The sequence below is a fragment of the Zalophus californianus genome, chromosome 10 (assembly GCF_009762305.2).
Source record: "Zalophus californianus isolate mZalCal1 chromosome 10, mZalCal1.pri.v2, whole genome shotgun sequence".
Taxonomy (NCBI): Eukaryota; Metazoa; Chordata; class Mammalia; order Carnivora; family Otariidae; genus Zalophus; species Zalophus californianus.
In genome coordinates, this window is record NC_045604.1 from 665,510 (window position 1) to 690,832 (window position 25,323).

A 25,323-nucleotide genomic window follows, 5' to 3' on the forward strand; every position below is an offset into this window, starting at 1 on the left:
AACCGTTAGCTCAGGATGGCCTGGGTTTCGGGGGTTTTGAGATCACAGTATGGACGAGGGGAAGTGGAGCCTTGGTGCACAGTGGTGTTGACTATCCATCCCCCCGAGTGAGGACTTCTGGCCTTGCCCGCGATGGAGCACAGAAACCCTTGTGTTCCTAGGAGGGGCAGGCACTGTCTGTGCCCCCAGACAGCAGAGCAGTTGCTCTGGGCAGGGCCCGAATTGCATGTTTTTTGTTCAGTGCTAGAGTGTGCAGGTCAGCTCCTCCCTGCTGCCCCCATCGCCCAGGGTGGGAGTGAGGGCCATATGGAGATGCATCTGGAAGAAATGGCTGGAGCAAGAAGGGGCTGCCCAGGAGCAGACAAGCAGAGGCAGACGGGGAGCAACCATGACCTTGTGCAGACCCGGGGGTCCGGCCTGCAGAGCTGAAGGGCTGTAGAGCAGAGCAAAAGTGACAAGTAACAGGGCCCGGAGCCCAGGGCGGGTGACCCCTCCACCCCTGGAGGGGCTTGTCCCGAGGGGCCCATCTCACCCTCCCCTGTGCTCTGCCCCACCTCCTCCTCCCTCCTGAGAGTGAATAACTTGGACAGACCCAGGCTATGGAGCCTCTTTGTTTTAAACGAATATATATTCGTTCTGAGAATAATAAAGCTTATAGAAAAATCTAAAAACTGGGACACCTGGGTGGCTCACCCGGTGAAGCGTCTGCCTTCGGCTCAGGTCGTGATCCCGGGGTCCTGGGATCGAGTCCCGCATCGGGCTCCCTGCTCCGCGGGAAGCCTGCTTCTCCCTCTCCCGCTCCCCCTGCTCGTGTTCCCTCTCTCGCTGTGTCTCTCTCTGTCAGATAAATAAATAAAATCTTAAAAAAAAGAACATCTAAAACCTGTGGGAAGATGGAAGGAAGAGAAAGAAATCACTTCCAGTCCCACCCTCTGGAGAGGTGGGCAGAGGTGCCAGGAGGGCAGGACATCATTTCCTCCCTTCAAGGAGACGCTTGGAGGCTCCCGCCCAGCCACGCGGGTGTCGTGGGCACTGGCTTGGAGAACAGTTGGGAGCAGCGGTGAGTGGGTGGCCGGGGGGGAGGGACAGCCTTGCCCACTCTGGCATCAGCACGATTATTTTCTTGTGGTCTTTCCTCTCTGAGTCTTTGACCAGCCTTCATGGAGTGCTTTTAGAAGCGTAGTTAACACAGTGTTCTTCACAGGTTCTCGAAAAGACATAGTTTGCATGCTTTTTTTTTGAGTAACCCTCTGTGCTCATCGTGGGGCTTGAACCCATGACCCTGAAATCAAGAGTCGCATGCTCTACCGACTGAGCCAGCCGGGTGTCCCTGGAAGAAACACATTTTGAAGAAGGGCTGGGACAAGCAATAGTTGCCAATGCGTGGTTTATAATTAATCATTCCCCATTAAAAAAAAAATAGTGACTCAGTTTTAAAGAATCAGAAAACCATTACTCAAGCTACTTGGCAGAGGGAGTGGCCATCACGTTGCTCCCCCAGCTTTGCTTTTGTGGACGAGGAAAAAAGCCTTTTGATTTGCAATTTCTCTGAGCTGCCCCAGTGCTTTGGGCATTGTTAGAGCGAGTGGGGAAGGAACAGCCCTGCCGTTGATCAGGCTGGTCACTGCACATGGCAGGAGCTTCCGTCTGAACTGGGGGAGGGAAGTGGGCAGAGAAGCGAATTTCCTGGAACGGGCAAGTGCAGAAGCAGGAGAGAGCTCCCTCCAGCTCCAGGCTCCCGTTTTCTTTCCGTGGCATCTCCACAGACTCCTCCAGACTCCCCTGCTCCTCCCGTCTGTGGCGGCCGGCTGTGCAGCGTGGGGGCGGGTTGGGGGGCAGCGGCGCCCCTGAGACCCCTGTGTCATCTGTGGCTAGCTAGCACTCTTGGCCATCTCCGGTGGGGAGGCCCTGCCCTGGGGTCCCTCTTGGGCGCCCTACATTAAACCTGTATTAAGCACCCCCTGAGTTCTTTGATGAGTATTAGTGGGAGCCCCTGTCTCACAGTCACGGCTGGGGAAAGTGTCAGTGAGAGGATGAGCCACGTGTGGACCTTCGTGCAAGCTGCCCGTGCCTGTTGGGTGTTGGCGCCCGGTGAATTACGATTTCCGCTTACCGGCTGATGGGGGACCGTGAAGCTCCGCACCGACCAGCGCAGTGTCTCGGTCCTAGTTCCTACAGTGGTGGCAGTTTGTGCATGAGCTTGACATCTGTGTTAACTTTTATCCTTAGAGCTGCTTTAGCAAGTGGAAAATGGAGAAGTAAAAATATGGATATGGTGATCAGAAGTGTTGGGTGGTAAAAATAAAATCTTAAAAAAAACGAACAAAAGATAGGGGTGCCTGGTGGCTCCGTCCATAGAGCATGTGACTTGATCTCAGGTGTAGAGCGTTAGGCGGGTCTTTTAAGACAGAGCCTCATCGGGCACAGATGGAAATCATTCTGTGGGCCAGACGCACCCATCAGGCGCCCATGGGCGTCCATACACTTGACTGCGTGTTCAGTCATGAAGGCACAGGGCGCATGTGACACACGCACTGGGAAGGGCAGTCCTGCTCCGGGAGAGTCCTGGGCAAATGACCAGGAGCACACGTGAGAAAGTTGGTAGCCACACCCTGATGCAGCAGGACGCTGGAAGCCACCCAGCCCTCCCTGAGCAGGAGAACCACTTGAGTGTGCAGTGGAGTATCACAGGCATGAAGGTGGGTGAGTCCCAGAGCCATAATGGATGGCGGAAGCACGTTCCAGCAGACTACATACAGACCTTTTATATAAAGCCTCCAAATCACTTGAGGCCAAGAAAAAATTAGGGGTCTGTGCGCAGTGAACCTATTATCAAAGGTAAAGGATGGTTGCACCCAGACTGTAACACTGCCAAGGCAGGGGGCTTCCAGGACAGTGGCTACGCAAGGGCTGGGGGTGTCTCATGCTTCCTAACTTCTGTGTGTATTACATGTGTTACTGTGCGTGTGTTCAATATTTGGGAGTACCTTTAAAAACAATATCTGAAATGCTGTAAATATATTATTGAGGATTCTATATGAAAGTTGTGCTGTAATTCGGGCTTTTCCGAACCCTTTCAAGCCATCTGGGCAGGGAAGCACCCTCAGGGGACCTGGGCTTCGGGGGGTGGGATTTTGCTGCTGTTGGGGAAGTGTGGTTCCCGTGTCCCCGTTCTGCTGTGGGGAATGTGCCTTCTGTCCTTGAGGGCAGGGTCTCTCTGCTGCTGGTGTCCTCCTCACTGGCACCTGGCGCTGGGCGCCTTCTCGAATATTTGTGGAACGTAGGACAGAGGGAGGGTATATCAAGGCCAAGGGATCTAAGGAACCTGCCGGAATTGACCCCCTGCGCAGTGAGATTCCACCACCTTTCTCATCCAGAGCGTGCTGGGGGCGGGCGGGGTGGGGTGCGTCCGGCTCCACGTGGTGAAGTGAGGAGGACACTTGGAGGCCGTGCGCCGTGTCCAGCGGGCGCTCTGGGGGTGCTCTCCTCCTGGGGGGCTCACTGGCCCTTAGTGCCTCTGACTGCCGTCTTGGATGGGCGGGAGGAAGGACAGCCTGCCAAGGTGACATAAGCTCCTCCTCCCGAGCAAGAAGGCTTAGCAGGTCAGACACACTGAAGCCGGCCCTCCAGGCTCGGGGGGGCTCGGGAGAAGGTGAGGGTGGTTCCTGCTGGGCTTTTCCGGAATCTTTGGCCAGATTTATTGCTGCTCCTCGCTAATAAATCGTTTGAAGGGCCAAGTGTGCTTAATATGAAAACTGGCCTCGATTCCCTTAGCTGGGTGGACTCATTTAATTAATTGGTTAGACTAATTTTATCTCAAATTCTCTGACTCTGTTTAACCTATACTAAAAAAAGTTTACCTGTTCCTTTAATTTTCAATATTCTTTTCTTTGAGTAGCACATACATGATATTTTTCAGGGGTAGGGAGCGCATTTATTCTTTTTTACCTTCTGATTTGCTCCCTAGAATAAAAATAGCATGGTCCTACAGGTTTCATAGACAGGAGTGGGTCCCCGGACAGAGGTGGCCACACCCCAGCTGTGCAGCAAGCTTACTGGTGACCTTGGGCAGATCTCCTGATGCCTCTGTGTCTTACTGTCTGTAAAATGGGCCACCTACCATGAAGCTCCAGGGATCCCGAGACTTCTCCTGTAGTCCTGCATCTTGTGAGCCCCAGCTGGGTATCTGTGCCTTCATTCAGTCACTAACCCATCGTGCGTCCAGTGGGCCCCTGTCATGTGCCAGGCAGCGGGCCAGGCACTGAAATATAACAAGAAGACAGGGTGTCGATTCTCGCGGCATTAGTGTTGGAGAGAAGGCAGATACAGACTTGGTGACCATATGGCAGCGTGTGATGGCTGACGGGCTGAGGAAGACCGTGCCTGGTGGGGGCCTGATCCAGCTGGGGGTGAGGGAAGGCCTCGGGGGGGGGGTATCGAGGCTGAGACCTGACATAGGAGGTCGTGGGGGGCGGGGGAGGGGCTCTGTACCTTCTGAGGGGCATGCGGAGAGGTGAGGCCTGCAAGCGCTGGGGAGGCGGGTGTTGGAAGGCCCTGTGCGCCGGGCCTCACGCTCGGAATTCATGCTGTGGACAGTGGCAGGCCCCTGAGGGGTTTCTTTTTTCTTTTTCTTTAAAAATTAATTTTTATTTATGTATACATTTTTAAAAGATTCTATTTATTTATGTGAAAGAGAGAGTGTGTGAGCATGGGGTGGGGGAGAGGCAGAGGGAGAAGCAGACTCCCGCGGAGCAGGGAGCTCGATGTGGGGCTCCATCTTAGGACCCAGAGATGTGGGGCTCGATCCCAGGACCCTGAGACCATGACCTGAGCTGAAGGCAGATGCTTAGCCGACTGAGCCACACAAGCGCCCCAAGGGTTTTCTGACCAGAGGAGTCGGGTGGCCAGGGGCCGCTTCTGGAGGCCCCCCCGGGGGCTGTGGCCTGGGCCAGTGGATGGGCTTGAGGGACGTGTGGTTCTGAAGCCCCTGGCTTCCCAGATCAGAAGCAAAGTCCTTCCCGGCTGCTATAGGCTTACCAAGTGTCTTCTCCCTCTGCAGAGGTGGTGAGCGGTACGGTGACCAGCCTGCCCGGGGCCAGTGTGACCCTGACCTGCCCGGGCGGGGAGCCGGGGGACAAGGCCACCATTCACTGGCTGCTGGAGAACTATGTGGCAGGCTCACACCGGAGCAGCTGGGCTGCCACGGGAAGGAGGCTGCTTCTGAGGTCGGTGCAGCTCAGTGACTCCGGAAACTATTCATGTTACCAGGACGGCCGCCTGGCCGGAACCGTGCGTTTGCTGGTGGACGGTGAGTTGCGAGCTCAGGGTGCCAGGAGACGGGTCCCAGCTGTGCCTCTAAATTCCTGGTATTTCCTTGGCCCAACAAGTTCAGGGAAGGATCCACTGACGTCTGCCAGCAGTGAGATGGAGGAGCCTCCTCTTGGGTGGGGGCATCGGCCTGACGGGGACCCCTCCCGCCCCCTGGCCTGAGTGCTTAGGGCAGAGGCCCCGGGGAACAGCCTGCAGCCTGGGTTTGGGTGCTCCTCCTCCTTCCCAGCTTCACCCCTGTGCCCAGCGTCCCTGGTGGTCAATATGGTTAATTTTATTACCTTACCGTTGTTGGGAAGATCATGCGAGTGTGTGTGTGTGGGGGGGGGCTGCTGTTTGGCATTGGGGCTGGCTGGCTGCAGGGCCGTGCTCCCTCCTCACACTGGCTGTGCTCTCCCTTCAGTGCCCCCTGAGGAGCCCCAGCTCGCCTGCTTCCGGAAGAGTCCGCTCAGCAAGGTAGCTTGTGAGTGGGGTCCTCGTCGCCCACCCTCCCCGACGACCAGGGCCACGTTACTGGTGAGGAAGTTGTGAGTATCCAGGCCGGGCTGTGTGTCCACGTCTTCTCCACCCTTACTGAGGCCCCTCGAGGGCTGACAGCTCTCACTACAGCAAGTGGGCTGCTCGCCAGTGGTTCCCAGACTTCATCACTGGGAAGTCATCACTTTGGGATGAGGAGGAGGGAGTGGGGGACCTACCGAGAACTTGCCGGCTGGGCGCTGCTGCATTCATGACCACACAGGCTTGGGGGAGGAGGGGGTGTCGTTTTCCTTGTTTAACAGGTGGAGAGGCTGAGCTCGAGCCATCCATGAACTTGATTTAAGGTGCTTGTAAGTGGCTCTGCTAGGAGTCAGATCCTAGTCTGTCTGAGTTTATCCAAAATGTCAGGTTTGGGGTGTGCTGTGAAGAAGATGCAGAGGTGCCCCTGTGAGGGCAAGAGCTCCTCAGTAGTCTTGACGGTGGGAGCCCTTTGTCAGGCTCTTTCCCCTAAACAGGCCTTGAGAGCAGTGGGCTGGGGCGGGGAGAGGGTGGGTGTGGGACCTGAAGCTGGGCCTGGGAGGAGCCCAGGATGGCTGTGAGGAGCGGGGAGCTGCTGAAAACACACGAGCCCCCAGCCCCAGTGCAGGGCCCCTCCGTCCAGGTGTCTGTAATGGAGTTTGAGCTGTGGGTCGTCAGTGTCAAAAATCTGAGCAGTGACTTAAGCAGGCAGTTGGTTTCCATGGTGTCTGTCTGCAGAGTTGTCAGGCCTGGTCTCTGTGCAGAACTGTGCACATTGTTCATCTGCAAAGGGCACTGCTGCCCATAGGGAGAACTGGAACCCACCAGAACCCAAAGCTGGGTTGTGGGTGTAATTGTCTGGGACCTGGAGGGTGCTTGTCCCCAGACAGGGTGTGCTGCACCGTGGCTGGCGGCCACCCAGACCAGCCACAGAAAGCTGGTTCGGGTGGCACACTTGGCGGGTGCACGCGTCCCCATGGCACCTCCCCTGTCCTGGACTGAGGAAGCGGAGTGGAGCTGCACCTGGGGACCCTGTGCCTGGGCGGGGGGAGGTTCATAGTCCTCAGGGAAGAGGTGTGTGCGTGCACGTTACAGCCTCGCCCCGCCAGGCTGCCTCACCCGTTCTTCCCCAGCACCTGCCCTGGGCTCGGTACTTACTGGGACTGCTGGAGAGATGCCCATCCTCAAGCCCTCCCTGGCAACCCACCTCCTCAGCGTTAGGTGGGATGGAGGCGCTAACTCCCCCTGGGAACGGAGGAGCAGGCTGCCCAGAGGGAAAGAGTTTGTTCTGGGCCCGGGGTCTACACCTGAGTCAGCAGTGATCTGTGGCCCCAGAGGCAGGGCGAGTGGCTGCGGCACCTCCCGCGCCCACACATGTTGTAAGTGGGCCAGGTGGGGCCGTGTCTGACTCACCTTGAATATCTGTGGCCACCCAGAAGTCTTTCCCGGGCCCATCGGCTGGAAACGCTCCCACCTCCTCGGGGAGCCTGTGAGCCCTGTGCTTGGCTGTTCCCCTGGCTGCCCTTGTCCCCCGAGGGCAAGGCATTTCCTTAGAGGCTTGAGGCCAGGGATGAGGCCTCTCCAGACCCCTTGCGGCACCTGCATTGGGACGAGGCTGGGAGCCTCCCCTATCCAGTGCCTCAGGGGCTGAGTGTGCTTTTTAGCTCAGCATTTTGACTGCCGGGCCAGGCACTAGCCTTGATGTCTCACTCCGTTGTCAGTGAATCCTAACGAACCCCTGTGACGTGGGTATTACTAACGTTCCCATTTTCAAATGAGAAAACAGAGGCTTGGTGACGTTTGATAATTGACTGAAATCACAAGACCTACTAAGTGCTGCTGAGCGTGGAGCGCTTTGGCTCTGTTGCCCTCCCCCACCCCGAATAAGGGCTGACGCTGGTGGCGAGCCTGTCCCGTCGTCCCGTGTCCACAGCCGGAGCGGCCCGCTGGCGGACGCCCAGGAGCCGTGCCCGTATTCCCAGGGGCCCCGGAAGTTCTCCTGCTTGCTGGAGGTCCCGGAGGGGGACAACTCCTTGTATGTCGTGTCCCTGTGCGTCAGCAACAGCGCTGGGAGCAAGTCCAGCAAACCCCACACGTTTGAGGGCTACGGAATCTGTGAGTAAGCTCTCCCAGTACCCCAGCCTCGACGCCCCCGTGCCCTCTGATGGCCCCTCATAGATGCTCGGGGTGGGGGGCTGGGAGGGGCTGGGTGGGGCTGGTGCTGTGGTTTGCTGAGCCGGTGCCTTTTGGGGCTTCCTTTGCCAGGGGCCTGGCAGGTGGACGGGGGCCCTGGCAAGATGGCACGGGGAAGTGGTCTGGGCGCTGGGGTGGGGTGCTGCCTGTTTTGGGGGGACGTGCACCACACTCGCTGCCGCATGGGAGCCTGCTCTCCTCCCCCACAGTGCAGCCTGACCCGCCTGCCAACGTCACTGTCACTGCTGTGGACGGAAACCCCCGCTGGCTCAGTGTCACCTGGAAAGACCCCCCCTCCTGGAACTCCTATTTCTACAGGCTGCAGTTTGAGCTCCGTTACCGGGCTGAACGGTCACAGACATTCACCACGTGGATGGTAAATTCTTCTTTCACTTCTGGACAGCAGAGTGTGGCGGGGTACTCAGGGTTACTGGAACGGAAAACACGGTTCTGGGTGCTGCTCTGTGACTCAGCCTGCAGGCCTTGGGGGAGTCTCTGACTCCTCCTGAGCCTTGGTTGTCTCGTGCAGCAAATAGGAACGATGATCACAGGCCTGTCTGAGAGGACGCACAGGACCGCGGCAGGCAGTTGGGCCTCACGTGGGTTGAGGGCGTGGCCTGCAGGGTTCTGTGGGCAGGACTCACAGCTTCCACCGCCTGGGCCCAGGGGAGCCCCATCACGCCCTGAGGCTCTGAGCATCTCTGTGCAGCCTGGAGCTCTCACTCCCTGGACCTGAGAGAGCATGCAGCTGGAGGGCAGGGTGGTCAAGGGCTGCCTGACCAGAGCGCCCCCCAGGCCTCACCCCACTGTCGCTGTGCCCCCTGCCTGCAGGTCCAGGAGCTCCAGCACCACTGCATCATCTACGATGCCTGGAGAGGCATGCAGCACGTGGTGCAGCTCCGGGCACGGGAGGAGTTTGGGCACGGCTCCTGGAGCTCGTGGAGCCAGGAGGCCACGGGCACCCCCTGGACAGGTACTGTGGTGGGCGTGGCATGGTGGGCGTGGCGGGGGGATGTTTCAGCTTTGTGGCTGTGTAGCAAGTCACCCCCAAAGCGGTGCTGAAACAGCAACCATGTATCCGCTCAAGATTTTGGAAGGAAGCCAGGTAGGCAGTTCCCGCCCAGACCTGTGACACCAGGTGCCGGTCTGACTTGCGGTGCTGGTGGCAGCTGGGGCCTTCGGCTCTCCCTGTCGCCATCACCTTCCTGCCGGCCACAGAGGCGCAGGCGGGGGAAGTCACTCCACAGCTTGATGGGAGGAACCACAAAGAATTTGTAGCTGTGTTTGGTGTACCACAGTTACTAAAAGATGTTAAAGGTGATAATAATTTCCTTTGGGGAATTACTGAAATTACTGTGCTTGATATAGACCATGAAAAATTCCACAAATGTATGAAAAATAATTATTATCAGTATCTTTACCACCTCGAGAAAACCAGTGAGAATATTTTAGCATGCTTCTTTTGTTTTTCTAAGTACATTTGCGTGCGTGTGTGTGTGTGTGTGGAGAATACTGTGAGCATTCTCATGTTATCAAATATTTTCCAAAAATGTGTTGTTTCGTAACTGCATGATTAATGTGTTTTTTTTAACTGCTGAAATTTTTCTTTAAGATTTTAAAAATTTATTTATTAGAGAGAGAGTGTGAGAGAGAGATCATGAGCAGGGGGGAGGGGTAGAGCCCGATGCGGGGCTCGATCCTGGGACCCTGGGACCCTGGGACCATCAGCTGAGCCGAAGGCAGATGCTTAATGACTGAGCCACCCAGGCGCCCCCGAAATTCTGTTTTGTTGGAAAGTTCTTTCTTTGTCTTTAAAAAACGTTGAATCATGGTAAAATATATGTAACTTAATTTTTACCACTGTAGCCTTTTTAAGTATCTGTTCAGTGGTGTTAAGGACAATTTTGCTGTTGTGCAGCCGTCCCCCCATCCACTCCCAGAACTCTCCATCCTGCAGAACTGAAACTTTGTCCCCAACAAACACGGAGGGGACCACCACCTGCTCTCTGTCTCTGAGAGTCACTCCTCATGTAAGTGGAATCAAATGGTGGTTGCCTTTTGGAGACGGGTCTGTTCCACGCAGCGTGATGTCCTCCAGGTTCATCCCTGTTGTAGCAAATGTCCGGGTTTCCTTCCTCTTTGAGGCTGTGGAATATTCGTGCATGATGGACCACGTGTTGCCTGTCCACTGATCTGTGGACAGACACTTGAGTTGCTTCCACTTTCTGGATGCCGTGGCAGACGCTGTAGTGAACACCACTGTACAAGTCTCTGTTTGGGGCCCTGCTTTCAGATATTTTGAGTAAATACCCAGAAGGGAAATTGCTACCTCATACAGTTTTATTTTTAATTTTTTGAGGAACTACCACACTGTTTTCCACCATGGCTGCACCATTTTACATTCTCTTCAGCAATGCCCAGGGGTCCAATCACATCCTCCTTCACACTTGGGATTTTCTGTGTTTCGTGTGTTTGTTCTTTGATAATAGCATCCTACTGGGTGTGAAGTGGTATTGTGAGGTTGATTTGCATTTCCATAATGAATAGTGATGTTGAGTATCTTTTTATGTGCTTCTGGCCATTTGTATGTCTTCCTTGGAGAAATGTCTGCTCAAGAAGAAAGTTCTTTCGGGCGCCTGGGTGGCTCAGTTGGTTGAGCAACTGCCTTCGGCTCAGGTCATGATCCCGGAGTCCCGGGATCGAGTCCCGCATCAGGCTCCCTGCTTGGCAAGGAGCCTGCTTCTCCCTCTGACCCTCTTCCCTCTCATGTGCTCTCTCTCATTCTCGCTCTCTCAAATAAATAAATCTTAAAAAAAAAAAAAGAAAGTTCTTTCCCATGTGAACCCCACCTTGTCTTCTGGGGTAACTTGAGACGAGCTGCTGGTCTGCTCTCCCAAAGTTCTCCGGGACTCCCAGAGGACCCGTGTCTGCTCGGGTGTCTCTTCCCAGGCTGCTGTGTGGGATGGCCTGTGGGTTCCTTACCGGTCTGCTACCTTCCTCTGAACCTGGTCTCCTTTGTGGATGTCCTTCTTGACATTATTGACATCGCCCCCCACAGTGGGAGACGGTGCACCTGGGCCACCTGGCCAGCACTGGGTCCAGGCTCTCACTGTTCAGCTTCGGGCTGCTAGGCTTCTGTGCCTTGCTGGAGTGACCCGCGGAGGCTCAGACAGGACACGTATCTCCTCTCATAAGCAGCTGAAGCATTCAAGAACCCCATCCTGTGCACGGGTGGTTTTGGGGGGTCCTCAAAGCCAGTGGCAAATGTGCCCAAGAGAGAAACTGGCTGCCTTCCTCTTTTCCCCGCCGCCCCCCGGCTGAGGGCAGAGCCAGAGGAGCTTGGGTGGCTCATGTGAGGGGCTGAGGTTGGAGATTGGGGAGCACCTCTGGAGAGTGAAGTTTAGTGAGTTTTACTGACAGTGCAGTTCCTTGGCTGTTTGGGGCACCAGTGGGCTTCCCAACCCCCAGGACCTGAAGATGCAGGCTTTTCTTGCCTCCCAGCCTCAGCGTGGGGTTGGTGACCTCTGGGGGGCCCGGGGCTTGTGGAAGCACGCTGGACTGGGGAGTCAAGCTGTAGGACCTCTCAGAGCCTTAGCCCTGTCATGTATCAGGGGGATGATGCTGTGATCTGTCTTGTTCCCTTCGGAGAGTTGTTTGTTTTTAAAACAAGCTCTGGCCAGTTTTATTAAAGAAATACTTTGCATGATTTACTTTTCACCAGTCTGTTCTGGCCTGCCCCTCGTGATAGCAGACTTGTCTGGATGGGCGGCCGCTGGGTGTGCCCTCTGCGCTCTCTTCCACATGAGCTGCCCCTGGTGTGGCGGGCCCCAGCGTGGGCTGACGTGCGTGGCGCTTTGTCCCCCGTGACCCCAGGCCAGGCAGGTGCTGACGGGGACGGCCAGTCTTTCTCTCTGCCTGTCTGCTCATCTTTAGGGTCTGCTTGGGGCCAGGCACACACCGTCCCCTTTTCCTGAAACGTTGGAGCCTACAGATGATTGACTCCAGTGACTTTTTTGTTCCCCACCCCAAGGGCAACTGCCAAGATGGCCAGGACGGAGACCCCTTGCAAAAGCTTTTATGAGCGCAAAGAGAAAACATCCTTCAGGAATAGTGGTGCATCAGCAGTTGGGGGCATTAATGATGCAGTGTTGCTTCGTTCCTGGGGTGACAGGAGGCAGGCCGTCGGTGTCCCGGGACCACTACTGGACACCGACCCGGAGCCGCTCAAGGGGGATGGGCGGTGTGGAGGAACTTTCCCAGGGGTTGTGGAGTGTGCAGGGGGTGTTTGCCCGACTGTAGTGTTGGCAGGCTGTGAGGCACCCCGCTCCTGGGGGGCCCAGAGAGAGCAGGAAAAGCTTCATGGGAGGAGGTTTTTGAGTCGTGTGGTGGAGGGAGTGTGGGAGCGTCCCCATAGAGATGGGGATTATAGGCTATCTGTGTGGCAGGTGGAAAGGGGGCTTTGGGTGAGGCTGGAGCACAGGTGTGTGAGTCACAGGACCGGGCGGGGCAGGTGCAGCTGGCCTTGGAAAGTCTGCTTGAGGGTGGAGTGGATGGTGGAGAGGGCTGGAGCGGGGGGTGCTCCAGCCAGTAAGGCCGTCCCCCCGACAGCACCTGATGCATGGTGAGCTGCCCCTGATGTCTGGCCGCAAGGAGGGGTCACAGCGTGGAGGCTGTGGGAGGGCTTCTCCAGACCCCTCCTCCCTCAGCTCTCACGGAGTGACCTTGAGCAAGCCTGGGCTCCCCAGAGCCCCTCAGCAAAGAGAGTGTGGGCCAGGGGCCTGCGAAGCCCGCGAGGATAAGCGGGTTATGTCTCGCTGCACACAAACCCTTCGACCTGCTCACCCACTGCTCACCCACGCTCAGGAAACAAGTAGCACTGGCCGGCCTTGGGGTGCCCAGAGCTCAGACCCTCCAGCCCCCTGCTTCTGTCCCAAGAGGGAAAGTCTGCACCTTCAAGAACCCCTGAGCACATGGTTCTGGAGAGACTGTGCCTGCGGCACTCAGCCCCGCTCCTGACAGGCCCTCTTCCCATGCCTGGCCCCTTGCTCGCCGCCCTCCCGCGGACCTGAAGCAGGCCCGGCCACACATGCATGTGCACACCTGGCCTGGCCGCACACGCACACACATACACACAGAAACCGGCCTGGCCGCACACGCGCACACACACACACACACACACAGAAACCGGCCTGGCCGCACACGCGCACACACGCTCGCACGCCCGGCCTGGCCGCACACACGCGCACACACGCTCGCACGCCCGGCCTGGCCGCACACGCGCACACACGCTCGCACGCCCGGCCTGGCCGCAGTCACCAGTGTGCTGCTCTAACTCGCCAGGTCCTGGGCCCTGGGATTCCGCTGTCTTTGGGAACCATATAAGGTTGCCAACTTTTAATTTTCCTAAGTAAGGACATAAACAGTTAAGTAAAAACTAGCAATTGGCATTTACTGTTACCATTATTTCATAAAAGAAGAGAGGGCCGCGTGGGCCGCGCGGGGGTCCTGCAGCCTTTGGGCCAGTTTTCCGCTCTGGCCCCGGAGCAGCGGGCTTCCCTGCAGATCAGCGGGGGTGACTGACTGCTCCGCAGGAGCAGTTCCTCCCTGAGGGTTTGGTGTCTGCTCGGAGGGGAGCCGTGGTTGACTTTCTGGCGGGTGGTTTGCAGGTGTGAAGCAGTGAGGGAACCCCGAGTTGGAAGCTGTGCCGGAAGCCCGCCCCCTGCCCCCTTCCTGCTCCGGTGCTGGGGTTCGTCCCTATCTCCCAGTCACCTCACCTCTCTGCCACCACCCTCCGCCTCTTTTTCTTTGTTTTTCTGCTTTTTATTCTGGCTCACTCCTGTTTCCCTCTCTGTACTCCTGCCCCCGAGCCCTGCCCTTAACTGCTCACAATATATAAACAGTTAGAAAAAAATGTTTTCTGTTCTCTGCCCCCCCTCATTTTTTATCCATATTGAAATGTAATCGGCATATAACATGGTATTAGTTTCAGGTGTACACCTTAATGATTTGATATTTCTGTTGCTGAATGGTGATCACATTAAGTCTACTTAGCATCCGTTTGATCACATTAAGTTTGCGTAGCATCCGTTACCACACGCATAGTTACAAATTTCTTTTTGTTGTGATGACGACTTTTAAGGTCCACTCTCCTAACAACTTTCAAATATGCAATGCAGTACTATTAGTCATGGTCATCATGCTGGGCATCACATCCCCGGGGCCCGTTATGTTCTTTGTTCCTAATGCTGAGAGTCAGGTCAGTGTTTAAGCTATTATGTGCCAGGCAGGCGCTCCTTTCAGCGTAGGTGTGTCTGGGAGGAAGCCAGCCACCTTGCTCGGAATGTCTAGGAGATGTTCAGTGTCTTGGCCAAGATCATTTATCTGTCATGAAGACCTCTGCCATCTTTTATATTGCATTTCTCTATCCTAAAACCCAAGCAAATGAACTCAAACCTGTCCTCAAGTTAATGGAGATGAGTTCCTTGTTTTTAAAAACTCGTGTGGGAAAAAAGAAAAAACCCTCACATGTGGTCTCTCAATCTTGTCATTCATTCATTTTGTTATGAAAATGAAAGTACCTCCTCTAATCTTGGAAATAGTCCGTACAAGGAAAACACGCAGCGGCAACTACATTTAATGTTTCAAATAGTCTTCCCTAAGTGCTTTTCCATAGTAGAAATTTTACTAACTACACAGTTTTTCAGAAAGATGTGTTAAGTTCTAGGTTCACAAAGATGAGTAAGATAGAGTCTCTGAATCTGAGGAATGCTCAACCTAGAGATGGTTTTAAAAATAAAAAAAAAAAAGCCCAGGGGCATCTGGGTGGTGTGGTCAGATAAGCGTTCCTCTTGATTTCAGCTCAGGTTGTGATCTCAGGGTCAGGAGATTGGCGAGCTCCGTGCTCAGCCAGGAGTCGGCTGGAGATTCTCTCTCTCCCTCTGCCCCTCCCCCTGCTTTTGCTCTCTCCAATAAATAAGTTAATCTTAAAAAAAAAAAAAAAAAAGAAGTTCATTCTTAGAGCCTGAAAGACTTATTTCTTACAAAACTTTGGACACATTCTTTAACCTCCCCGTGCCTCAGTTTGCCCATCTGTAAAGTGGGGAAATCATGATACTGTCTCAGAGTATTGTTGCGGAGACTACAGAGATTGATCCATGCCAGGTGGGGAGATTGGCACATAGTAGGCGCTCAGTAAATGCTGGAGATCATTACAGTTGGTGTGGTTTTGTTGCCACAAGTCATTTCCAGGCACACGAGGGCCTGTGGCTGTCTGTTCCTTCCCCTCCTTCACCCAACATGCCAGCTGAAGGGAGACTTTAGGAAATATGAAATACTTTTGCCGAAACAGAAAAAATATGTGCTCCCTTTCTGAGCCTCGGTGTCTTTGTGAGACGGAGCTCCACACGGGGGCCCTGGGAGCCTGTGGTGGAACGGAGCCTCGGGCCGAGGAGCCTGGATCTGGCGTAGAGACCTGCCCACAAAGGCTGGTGCTAGCTTCCCTAGTCGCAGTCACCTAACGTCCCTTGAGCCCTGGTCTCTTCGTCTGCCAAGTGATTATTATTCACAACAATGCAAAAGTTGCTTTACCTTCCATCTCTGGGGACATGATGGTCTGAATCGGGTCCCCATGGTCATCTCGGGCGTTTTTAAAAAGTCTTATTATGTAAGACTTAATTTTCTTATGCATTAGAAAAACTGTATTCATTCTGGGTTGAGATAAAATTTCCACCTTATACTCGGAAATCTAAGCCATCAACAGTTAAACATCCTTCTCTGGACCACATGCCATGTTGGGGATCAGAGCTGAGGGTAGAAACTGGATGGGTCTCCCCTTCTAACTGATCATCTCTCTGGATTTGGAGAGCCTTTAAAACTGCCTGATGTCTGGGTCCCATCCCCAAGGTTCTGAGGCCGTAGGTCAAGGATGGGACCCCAAAGCCCACAGATGATGCTGAGTGTGGCTGAGTGTGGGAGGCCCTGCATCCAATGGCCATCTGGGGTCAACCGTATCCCCTGGGTAGGGCTGCCCCCGACTCCTGGTTTTTGCTTTCATTCGTACCCTGTACCCTCTGCTCATCCTTGCTTCACCCCTGCTGTGAGTCTACCTGTTCTTGGCTAGGGAGGAACACCAAGGAATCAGGCAGGGTCCTTCCCAGTCCCCAAGGCTGGTTTGGGGCTGATTTGCTGTGTGATCTTGGGCAAGTAGCTTTACCACTCTGGGACTCTGTTTCCTCTGTACAGTGGGGAGGGTGGACATGCTCTGCTGTCTGCTCCAGGCTGCTAGTGTGCGGTTTCCTCCCCTCCTGGGGGTGGCACAGTCCTGCTGGAAATTCTCTCCGAGGAGAAAGCAGTACCACCCTCTCCTCTGTCCCTTATTCTACTCCTGCTTCAGGGAGGCTCCACATCTTTGCGTAAACTACTTCTGTGGTATTTTTAACTTCTTGATGGAAAAATGATGGACTGAAAAGAAAATATTTTAAAATCCAGAACATTCCACCCGTTGCCTGTCACAGTTCAGCTCTGAGTCCCTTGGGCTCACATTTGCCACAGAGCCTGGCCTCACATTCATGCTCTTGCTTCGATGCTTGACCCCCTGCTGCTGGCGGTGGGGGGGCGGTTTCTTTTTTATTTTATTTTATTTTATTTTATTTATTTATTTGACAGAGAGAGACACAGTGAGAGAGGGAACACAAGCAGGGGGAGTGGGAGAGGGAGAAGCAGGCTTCCCGCGGAGCAGGGAGCCCGATGCGGGGCTCGATCCCAGGACCCTGGGACCATGACCTGAGCCAAAGGCAGACGCCTAACGACTGAGCCACCCAGGCGCCCCGGGGGCGGGGGGCGGTTTCTGCAGAAATAATGCTCTCAGGAGGGGGGGTGCTCGTGTGTGTGCCCGAATCACGTCCCTTCTTGGGTCAAGCCTACCAAACCCACCCAGGCAGATGAGAACTTGTTTAAATATTTTTTTGTTGCAAAAAGGTGAGTAGGAGAACATTAAAGTGTTAACAGTGCTTGGGCGGCTGGGTGGCTCAGATGGTTAAGCACCTGCCTTCGGCTCAGGTCATGGTCCCGGGGTCCCGGGATCGAGTCCCGCATCGGGCTCCCTGCTCCACGGGAAGCCTGCTTCTCCCTCTGCTTCTCTCTCTGTCTCTCATGAATAAATAAATAAAATCTTTAAAAAATAATGCTTATATCTGGTGATGTGTCCTTGTCTTTTTTCCTGTGTGTGAGTGTGTTATGGTGTATGGTATACTACTCAATAAATAATGATATAAATACGTTTCTTTAGGGACTTTGGATCAGACCACATGAGCCTTTCTTTGTCTTGTGTTTTTCATACATTATATCCTCAATGTTTTTCTAATTTATTTATTTATTTATTTTAAAGATTTTATTTGCGAGAGAGAGAGAGAGAATGTGAGCAGGAGGAGGGGGAGAGGGAGAGGGAGAGAGGGAATCTTAAGCAGGCTCCACTGAGTGTGGAGCCCTGTGTGAGGCTCGATCTCACGACCCTGAGATCATGACCTGAGCCGAAACCAAGAGTAGGGCACTCGACTGACTGCGCCACCCAGGCGCCCCTTTTCTAATTTATTTTTAAAGACTATTGCAACATACGGGTATATCCTCATTTCTATAACTAATCCCTTGGGGTCGACTACTTGGTTATTTCTAACGTAAAGCTCTCTTAAATAACGCGGCAGTGAGTTCTTCCCTGCTCCTGAGGCCCGTCAGATGGGACTTCAGGGTCGGTGGATCATTAATAGTGAGTCTCCCCCCCCCCGCCCGCCACAGAATCCAGGAGCCCTGCAGCTGAGAGTGAGGCATCGTCCTCCACACAGGTGAGCTCGTGTTCTCGCAAGGGGTCAGGGCAGCAGCACCCAGGGGTGGGGACTGTGGGCTGGCACCAGACCGGATTGGGGTCAGATCCCAGCTCTGCACTGAAGCTGTGGCCGTGGACGTTACTGTCGTCTTCAAGCCTCTGTAAAACGGGGTGAGGGCAGTTTCGACATCCCAGGTCTGTTGTGGCCGTGGTGGCGCGTGGAGCGGCGCTGGCCTGGCCTGCAGAACCCCCGGGTCTCGTGGCTTCTGTCTCACCTCCGGACTGGTGGACATCACTGAGGGCCTCGCTCGTGACTCCGATTCAGTTCATCCGAGCCCTTCCTCTGTGCGCTCCTGGTGTCTTAATTTTGTGGAAGGAGGATTACCTCCGAAGCTGCTTAACAAATCTTTGGGTAAAATCCAGTTCCCATCCAACTGCACGTCCTCCTGTGGCCCTCAGTCCGCTAAGGGCCAGCTGAGCCGCGAGGCTCAGTGCCTCCTGGAGCTAGGCGGCCCGGGGAGGGAGCCTGGGGCCTTGCTCCTTACCCATATCTGCAGGGCTCTCTGGGCACCAGCGGAAGCGGCTTCCGGGGGAAGCCTATGCGGTGCGGCCACGTCGCTCCCACCCGAGCCAGGGCGTGGGGACGGATGCTGGGGGCCGGCTCAGCTGTGCTCTGCTCTGGGCTTGCACCTGTAGTCCTGTTCCATCCTGATGATAATGAGGTTCAGAGCACAGGATGGCTGTGCCTAGAAGGGAAGAAGGTGACACCCACAGGGGTTCCAAAATCTGCCCAAGGTCACAGAGCTAGTGAGTATGGGCCCAGGATTCTGGTCTGTGGTTTTCCCAGGACATGGTGGCACGTATGCCCTGGCGTGGGACCTGGGGGACAGTGCTGTGTTCGCCTGTCTGTTCAGTCTCCTCTGGGGAAGGTGCTGTGCCCCCGCCTCTTGGTGGAGAGGCAGATGGGAGGAAGTCCCACCTTGAGTAGGCAAGTCCCACTATAGACACACAACTAGTACAAACAATAGTGCAGATGCTGAGTGTGTCAGGTCAGAATGGAGAGGTCCCTGAGACAGAGGGCAGATGGTTTTGGAGGGGGTGCCTGAGCTGGGACCCAAATGATGGTGGGATCTGCAGAAACGGGCTGACGGGGGACTCTCTCTTTTAGGCACTGACTACTAACAAGGACAATGAAAGTAATCTCTCTAAAAATCCTGCAAATGCAACCAGCCTCCCAGGTAAGGACTGGGTCTTTTTTCTGGTGGTCTAAGGGGCACAGAATGCTTGTCTGCAGAAAGTCCTTTCTGACTTGGAAATGTTACCAGAAGGCCAGTCTGCAGAAGGAAAGGGGCAACGGCAGAAATGCTGAGGGAACCATAAGCAGAGTGGTGCAGACCAGTGAAATGTGCCTCAGTTGGCCCAGAATACGAATACATGTGCCACAGACAACGTTACTGGAGTCTGAAATGGAAAACGTGTTGAGGGAAGCCTTTATTTTGGGTGCCCTTGACTCCAGGGCTCTGCTTCCCTATTACCTGTGAGACCAGGAGAGCTTACCAACATCTGCACCAGGAAGAGTCACGGGTCTGCCCTACGTGCGGGGCCTCCTTGGGTCCGGACTCTGGAGCCTCAGCCCTGGGGCAGCCACGTCTGACAGCTCTTGGCTTTCTGAGGAGGCCCTTGGCCTCCGCCCCCATGCAGGCTACCCAGTTAGCTCCACTAACTGCCTGGGGCTGGGGACTCAAGGCGAGTGAGCCCCTCCCCCCTGCTGTCCGGGGTGCGGGGCCCTCGGGCTCTCAGACAAAGAGGCCAGTGTAAGTTAACAGAGGGCTGGGATTCGGGCCAAACAGAGGCGGAGGTAGAGCAAAGGGCAGCTTAGAAATACCACGGGGCATGTCCAGTTGGGGATCACAGAAGGTTCCGTGGCCTTGAGTGGTGGAGGTGTGGCAGGGAGGGGAGGCTAGCGTGCCGCTCCAGGGCTGCGGTGGGGGATGAGCTCGTCCAGCCCCATCTCTGTAAAAGGCTGTCTGTGGGCTGATGACTCCCAAATTCAGATCCCGCGTCTGATAACCCAGAGTCAACTATCCAACGGCCTGGATGACCTGTCCGCTTGGTGTGACGCTCACTAGAAATCTCAAACTTAGGTCTGAGACAGACCCTCGATGCCACCTCTCCTTGCCGGCCCAAATCTTTTCTTCTCCATTCTCCTCATCTTTTTTTCTTTTTTAAGATTTTATTTATTCATTTGAGACACAGAGATACAGAGAGAGAGAGAGAGAGAGCATGAGCAGGGGGAGTGGCAGAGGGAGGAGCTGGCTTCCCGCCGAGCAGGGAGCCCAATGCGGGGCCCGATCCCAGGACCCCGGGACCATGACCTGAGCCGGAGGCAGATGCCTAACGACTGAACCCCCAGGCGCCCCCCATCCTCCTCATCTTGGTAACTGGCACACATTCGCTGGGTTGCTCAAGCTGGGGCGGGGGTTGGGGGGCAGGCATGCTCCCTCTTCTACCCCTGCCCATGTCCAGTCCCTTAGCGGAGACACATCCGGGAGCTGCCCTTCTCACCACCACAGCACCTGGGCCCTCCGCCATTGGCTCTCCCCTGCCCTGTGGGACTTCAGGAGCTGCCTGCTGGTCTCCCGGCTTTCACTGTTAACCCCCAACAGACTCTTTTCCGACTAGCAGCCAGAGTGACTCTGAGATCGCACGTCCAAGCTCTGGTCTCTGTGGGGTCAGGCCCCATCCTTAGACCTTGCCTCCCCCATTCTCCCTGTCACTCACTTTGCCCTCCTTGCTCTTCAGCACATGCCCACCTCAGGGCCTTTGCACGTACTACTTTGCTCTGCCTGCATGCTCTTCCTCCAACCTCCACTAGGTCAGCTTCTTTACACATCCAGGTCTCCGCTCAGATGCCCCCTTGTCAGGGGGCCTGTCCCAGCCACCCCATCTGGTGGAGCTCCCCTGCTGTCACTCTGTTCTTCACTGTCACTACTGAGGTCGTATTACACATTCGTTTGTCTTTCCCATGATTACAATGTAAGATCCAGGGGCTCCTGGGAGGCTCTGTCGGTTGAGTGTCCGACTCTTGGTCTCAGCTCAGGTCTTGATCTGAGGGTCGGGAGTTCAAGCCCTGCATTGGGCTCCGTGCTGCTTGAGGACCAAGTGGAGGGACAGGTAAGACATGACACCCCATTGGAGAAAACTTGGTTTATTTTTATTTTTTAAAGATATTATTTATTTATTTGACAGAGAGAGACAGCGAGAGAGGGAACACAAGTAGGGGGAGCGGGAGAGGGAGAAGCAGGCTTCCCGCGGAGCGGGGAGCCCGATGCGGGGCTCGATCCCAGGACCCTGGGACTATGACCTGAGCCGAAGGCAGATGCTCAACGACTGAGCCCCCCCAGGCGCCCCGAAAACTTGATTTAACCCAAGCTCCTGACATTGTCCTCAGTGGGGCTGCCATTGGTGACGTCCCCAGAGCCTTCGGTGTCTTGCACCCCCTGTGCCTTGTGGGGACAGGCTGAACCCCACTGGGAAGGCCGCGCTGAGTGGGCGTCTGCGGCTGGCCACAGGAGCTCGGAAACTTGGAGCAGCTCCAAGTGGTGGGATCCTGGGGTCAGATTTGCCGGGGCCAGAGCGCTGGCCAGCCCGTCACGCGGCCTGCTGGTTCGCAGAGCGTGTCCTCCTCTAGGGCGGAGGTTCCTTTGCGGCTTTGGACTGTACCCGCTGAGTGGTTTCTCTCCCTCTTCCTGCTCCTGATTCTCCTAGTGCAAGACTCTTCTTCGGTGCCGCTGCCCGCCTTCCTGGTGGCCGGAGGAAGCCTGGCCTTTGGGACCCTCCTGTGCATCGGCATCGTCCTGAGGTGAGCGGGGCTGGGGCGGCCGGAGGCGGCCCCCTCCTCCTCCTCGGGCTGATTTGGGGTATATTAGAGGGGGAACTGACGAGACTGGATGGCACATTAGATGAGGAGAAGGAGAGGGGGCGAGTCAGGGTGGCCCTCGAGTCTCTGGCCTCGGCAGCTGGGCGGATGGCGGTGTCAGTCCCGCAGAGACTGGGGGACGGCAGGGGGCAGTGATTCTGCTTGGGGGCGCGGAGTTTGAGGTGCCTGGGAGAAGCCCGGGCGGACATGTTTGGTAGACGGTTCGGATCACTGCCGACGAGTAGGGGCGACACAGATGAGGCCGTGACAGTCCCTGTGGAATTCGGAGGTTGAACACTTGGGGGGCGCGCAGGGACTGGGAAGCCTGCTTGATAGAAGCGGAGGGGGCGGCGTCTGTCAGACACCGAGGAAGCCCCTCAGGCTCAGGGGCCGCCGTGTAATATGACCTCGCCTGTCCTCCAAGAGCCACATACCGACGTGGTTGTAGGGCCACGTGAGAAACGCCACGGAAATCTGTGAACAGGCAAGTCCGAGGTGCCTGGCCAGACCCCCTTGGGAATATTCCATAGCTCAAAACAAGCAGACCTAGAGGGGCACCTTTCAGTGCTCTGTCCGGGCCTGTCCTCCAGCGCCGGTGAGTTGGCGCCATGCCCGCGCTGCTCCATCTCTCTCTCTCTCTCTCTCCCGTTGGCCATTGGTTTTGTCCCTGTTCCCAAGCTTGCAGGGACGTCAGCCAGCAGTACCCCTCCTACGGGGGCAGCAAAGAACACGCCCCGTGCTCACGACTGTAGTGCAGGCCCTTGCGGTTTTGCATGTGCCGAAGACCTAAGAAGACGCAAAGGAGGTCAGGCCAGGCCCTGGCATGGATGGCGGCCCTCGGCGAAGAGAGTACGAGTGCAGGAGGAACCTCAGTCTGCCCCTCCTCCTTCTCCCTCGTGTGTGGCTTTCCAGTGTTCTTGCGGTGACTGTGACGGGAGGCTTCGGGGTGTCTGGGGAGGAAGGGGTAGAGAGACTTCCCCACTTGTGGGATCCCCACAGAGACTCAACCGGCTTTGCCACCAAGGTGGTCTGGGTTGGAAGCTGAGCAAGGTGACGTCTCAGACGGTGTTCCGGGTTGTGTCCGCTCCGATTCCCCAGGAAAGAGGCGAGCAAGTTGCCCGCAGGGTGTGCAGGAGACAAGGCTCCGCGTGTGTGGAGGTCACTCGTGGAGGGGCTGAGAGCTCACCGTCTTGTGTGGACCAGACAGGGGCCGTGCCAGCGTGCCGTCTTCCTCCTGCCGCCTCCTGAGGGACCCACACAGACCCGACAGAGTACCCGGCAGATGAGACGGGAGCTGGGAGGGTCGGGGTAATGACAGCTGGTGCTGAGACAACCAACTCCAGCCCAAAGCTCATGCTCTTGGGATAGGGCCTTACGGGTCCGTTCGTCAAATTCTTTAATTTTACAAATGAGGAAACAGCTTTGAGAGGTGAGATAACTTGCCCAAGGGTGCAAGCTTGTTACTAGCAGAGCCAGGGCTAGAACCCGTGTCCCCAGCATCCCTGCCCACCAGGCTAGCCTGCTCTCGGCTGACAGGTGGGCCCAGCGGCTTTGTCAACAAGCTGCGCCATCTTGGTGTGCTGTGGGCCACTGGTGGAGAAGTGTTAGGTTGGGACTGACCACCCCATTCCTCATGAACCTTGTTTGCCAATCTGTGGACGGTTTGTGGACATGGGCTCGTTGCTATGCAGCTGGTGCCCTGGAGACGCGGACGGGGCGAGTGTCCTGTGTGGACGCTCGTCAGTGGTTTGTCTCCTAGCCTGGTGAGGTTCCGTTTTCTCTTGTGTTAAGCAAATGTATTTGGGAACAGGCCAGTTATTTCAAGTGATGTCCCCAAAGCCCACATGTGGAGAAAGGTGTATAAACTTGGGGAAGCTGGGAATTTGGGAGAGCCACGGCAGGCGCCGGGATGCCACGTCACGGCAGGTGGAATGTAGCAGGCTGGCTGACGCACAGCCTGCCTGCCCGTCATACCGTGTTTTTCTGGGTAATACATTTATTGTGCGTCTCAAGCAAAGCATAGTATTTCCTAAAATTTTCCCACCATTATTCGTGACAATTAAAAAACATTTAAATGTGCCTTTGGAAACAGGTGTGGCAGCTTCTGAAGCAGGTGTTCTCACTTGGGCTGCTTCCCCCAGCCAACACCCCCCTGCACTCCTCCCGTGGCTCACGGCTCGAGGCGCGGGAGACAGGATTTTCAAAGCGGAGAGTTACTTTTCCGCATAATTATCAGGAATGGAGTGGCACTTGAGTGAGGACTTACTGTGGGCATGCCTGCTTAAATCATCATGAATCAACTGTGTGTCTCATTCCAATAGTTTAAAACCACTGAAAACACAGGGCACTCCTGGTCGCCACGGGGGTGACTGTGTCCGCTGTCTTCTCACTAGGGCTTGGTTTTTCTGTGTCACTTGTTTAAAAGAGTGACAGTCGTTCTAAATGTTTCTAATATTTTGTTTTAGCTGCAGAGCCTTTTCTTTAAGTAAAACGTCATGAAGCACAAATACGTGCGGCAGACAGAAGGCACAGGGGCTGAGGTGTATGAGGCCGGGCAGCGAGTCCCCACCCTCTCTAGCCCCTGGCCCACCCGGACCCCCACTCAGGCCAGAGCAGCGCCCACTGTGGACACCCCGAGCCTGGCTGCTCTCGAAGTCGCTTTGAGCTTAGTGATTTTTAGGAAGCGTCTCATTCACTCAAAATATTTCTTTTTTTTTTTTAATTTTTTATTGTTATGTTACTCACCATATATTACATCATTTGTTTTGGTGCAGTGTTCCATGATTCATTGTGCATAACACCCAGTGCTCCACGCAGAACGTGCCCTCTTTAATACCCATCACCAGGCTAACTCATCCCCCCACCCCCTCCCCTCTAGAACCCTCAGTTTGTTTCTCAGAGTCCATCATCTCTCATGGTTCGTCTCCCCCTCTGACTTACTCCCCTTCATTCTTCCTCTCCTGCTATCTTCTTCTTTTTCTTTTTTCTTAAAATATGTTGCATTATTTGTTTCAGAAGTACAGACCTGTGATTCAACAGTCTTGCACAATTCGCAGCGCTCACCATAGCACATACCCTACCCAATGTCTGTCACCCAGCCACCCCATCCCTCCCACCCCCAACCACTCCAGCAACCCTCAGTTTGTTTCCTGAGATTAAGAATTCCTCCTATCAGTGAGGTCATATGATACATGTAAAATATTTCTTTTTTTTTTTAAAGATTTTATTTATTTGACAGAGAGAGACACAGCGAGAGAGGGAACACAAGCAGGGGGAGCGGGAGAGGGAGAAGCAGGCTTCCCGCGGAGCAGGGAGCCCGATGCGGGACTCGATCCCAGGATCCTGACCCATGACCTGAGCCGAAGGCAGACGCTTAATGACTGAGCCACCCAGGCGCCCAGCCACTGTTAATTTTTAAAACATAAATGTGACCAAAGTCCAGCAAACACACAGGAAACTGAGGTGCTGCATGTGCAGCTCCACGAGCATGCACAAAGTGACCACACCCCTGCAATCAGCATCCAGATCGAGATGTGTTCGTTAGGTGAGCTTCCTGAGGCTCTTTCCTCGG

General features: G+C 55.2%; 1 protein-coding gene across 2 annotated transcripts in view; it reads left to right on the top strand.

Annotated features, from left to right (window-relative positions):
* IL6R (interleukin 6 receptor) overlaps positions 1 to 25,323 on the top strand; it is a 46,049-nt gene that overhangs the window by 16,023 nt on the left and 4,703 nt on the right. Inside the window, exons 2-10 of one of the 2 annotated variants that reach the window (XM_027612006.2) lie at positions 5,060 to 5,308; positions 5,732 to 5,855; positions 7,757 to 7,938; positions 8,226 to 8,392; positions 8,848 to 8,989; positions 17,806 to 17,852; positions 19,002 to 19,071; positions 21,602 to 21,695; positions 22,431 to 24,526. In XM_027612006.2, coding sequence (XP_027467807.2) covers positions 5,060 to 5,308; positions 5,732 to 5,855; positions 7,757 to 7,938; positions 8,226 to 8,392; positions 8,848 to 8,989; positions 17,806 to 17,852; positions 19,002 to 19,071; positions 21,602 to 21,695; positions 22,431 to 22,542 — 1,187 coding nt within the window. In that variant the 3' untranslated portion in view covers positions 22,543 to 24,526. Of the gene's footprint in view, positions 1 to 5,059; positions 5,309 to 5,731; positions 5,856 to 7,756; positions 7,939 to 8,225; positions 8,393 to 8,847; positions 8,990 to 17,805; positions 17,853 to 19,001; positions 19,072 to 21,601; positions 21,696 to 22,430; positions 24,527 to 25,323 lie in introns of those variants that run through there. The other variant, XM_027612005.2, reaches the window with a different exon arrangement.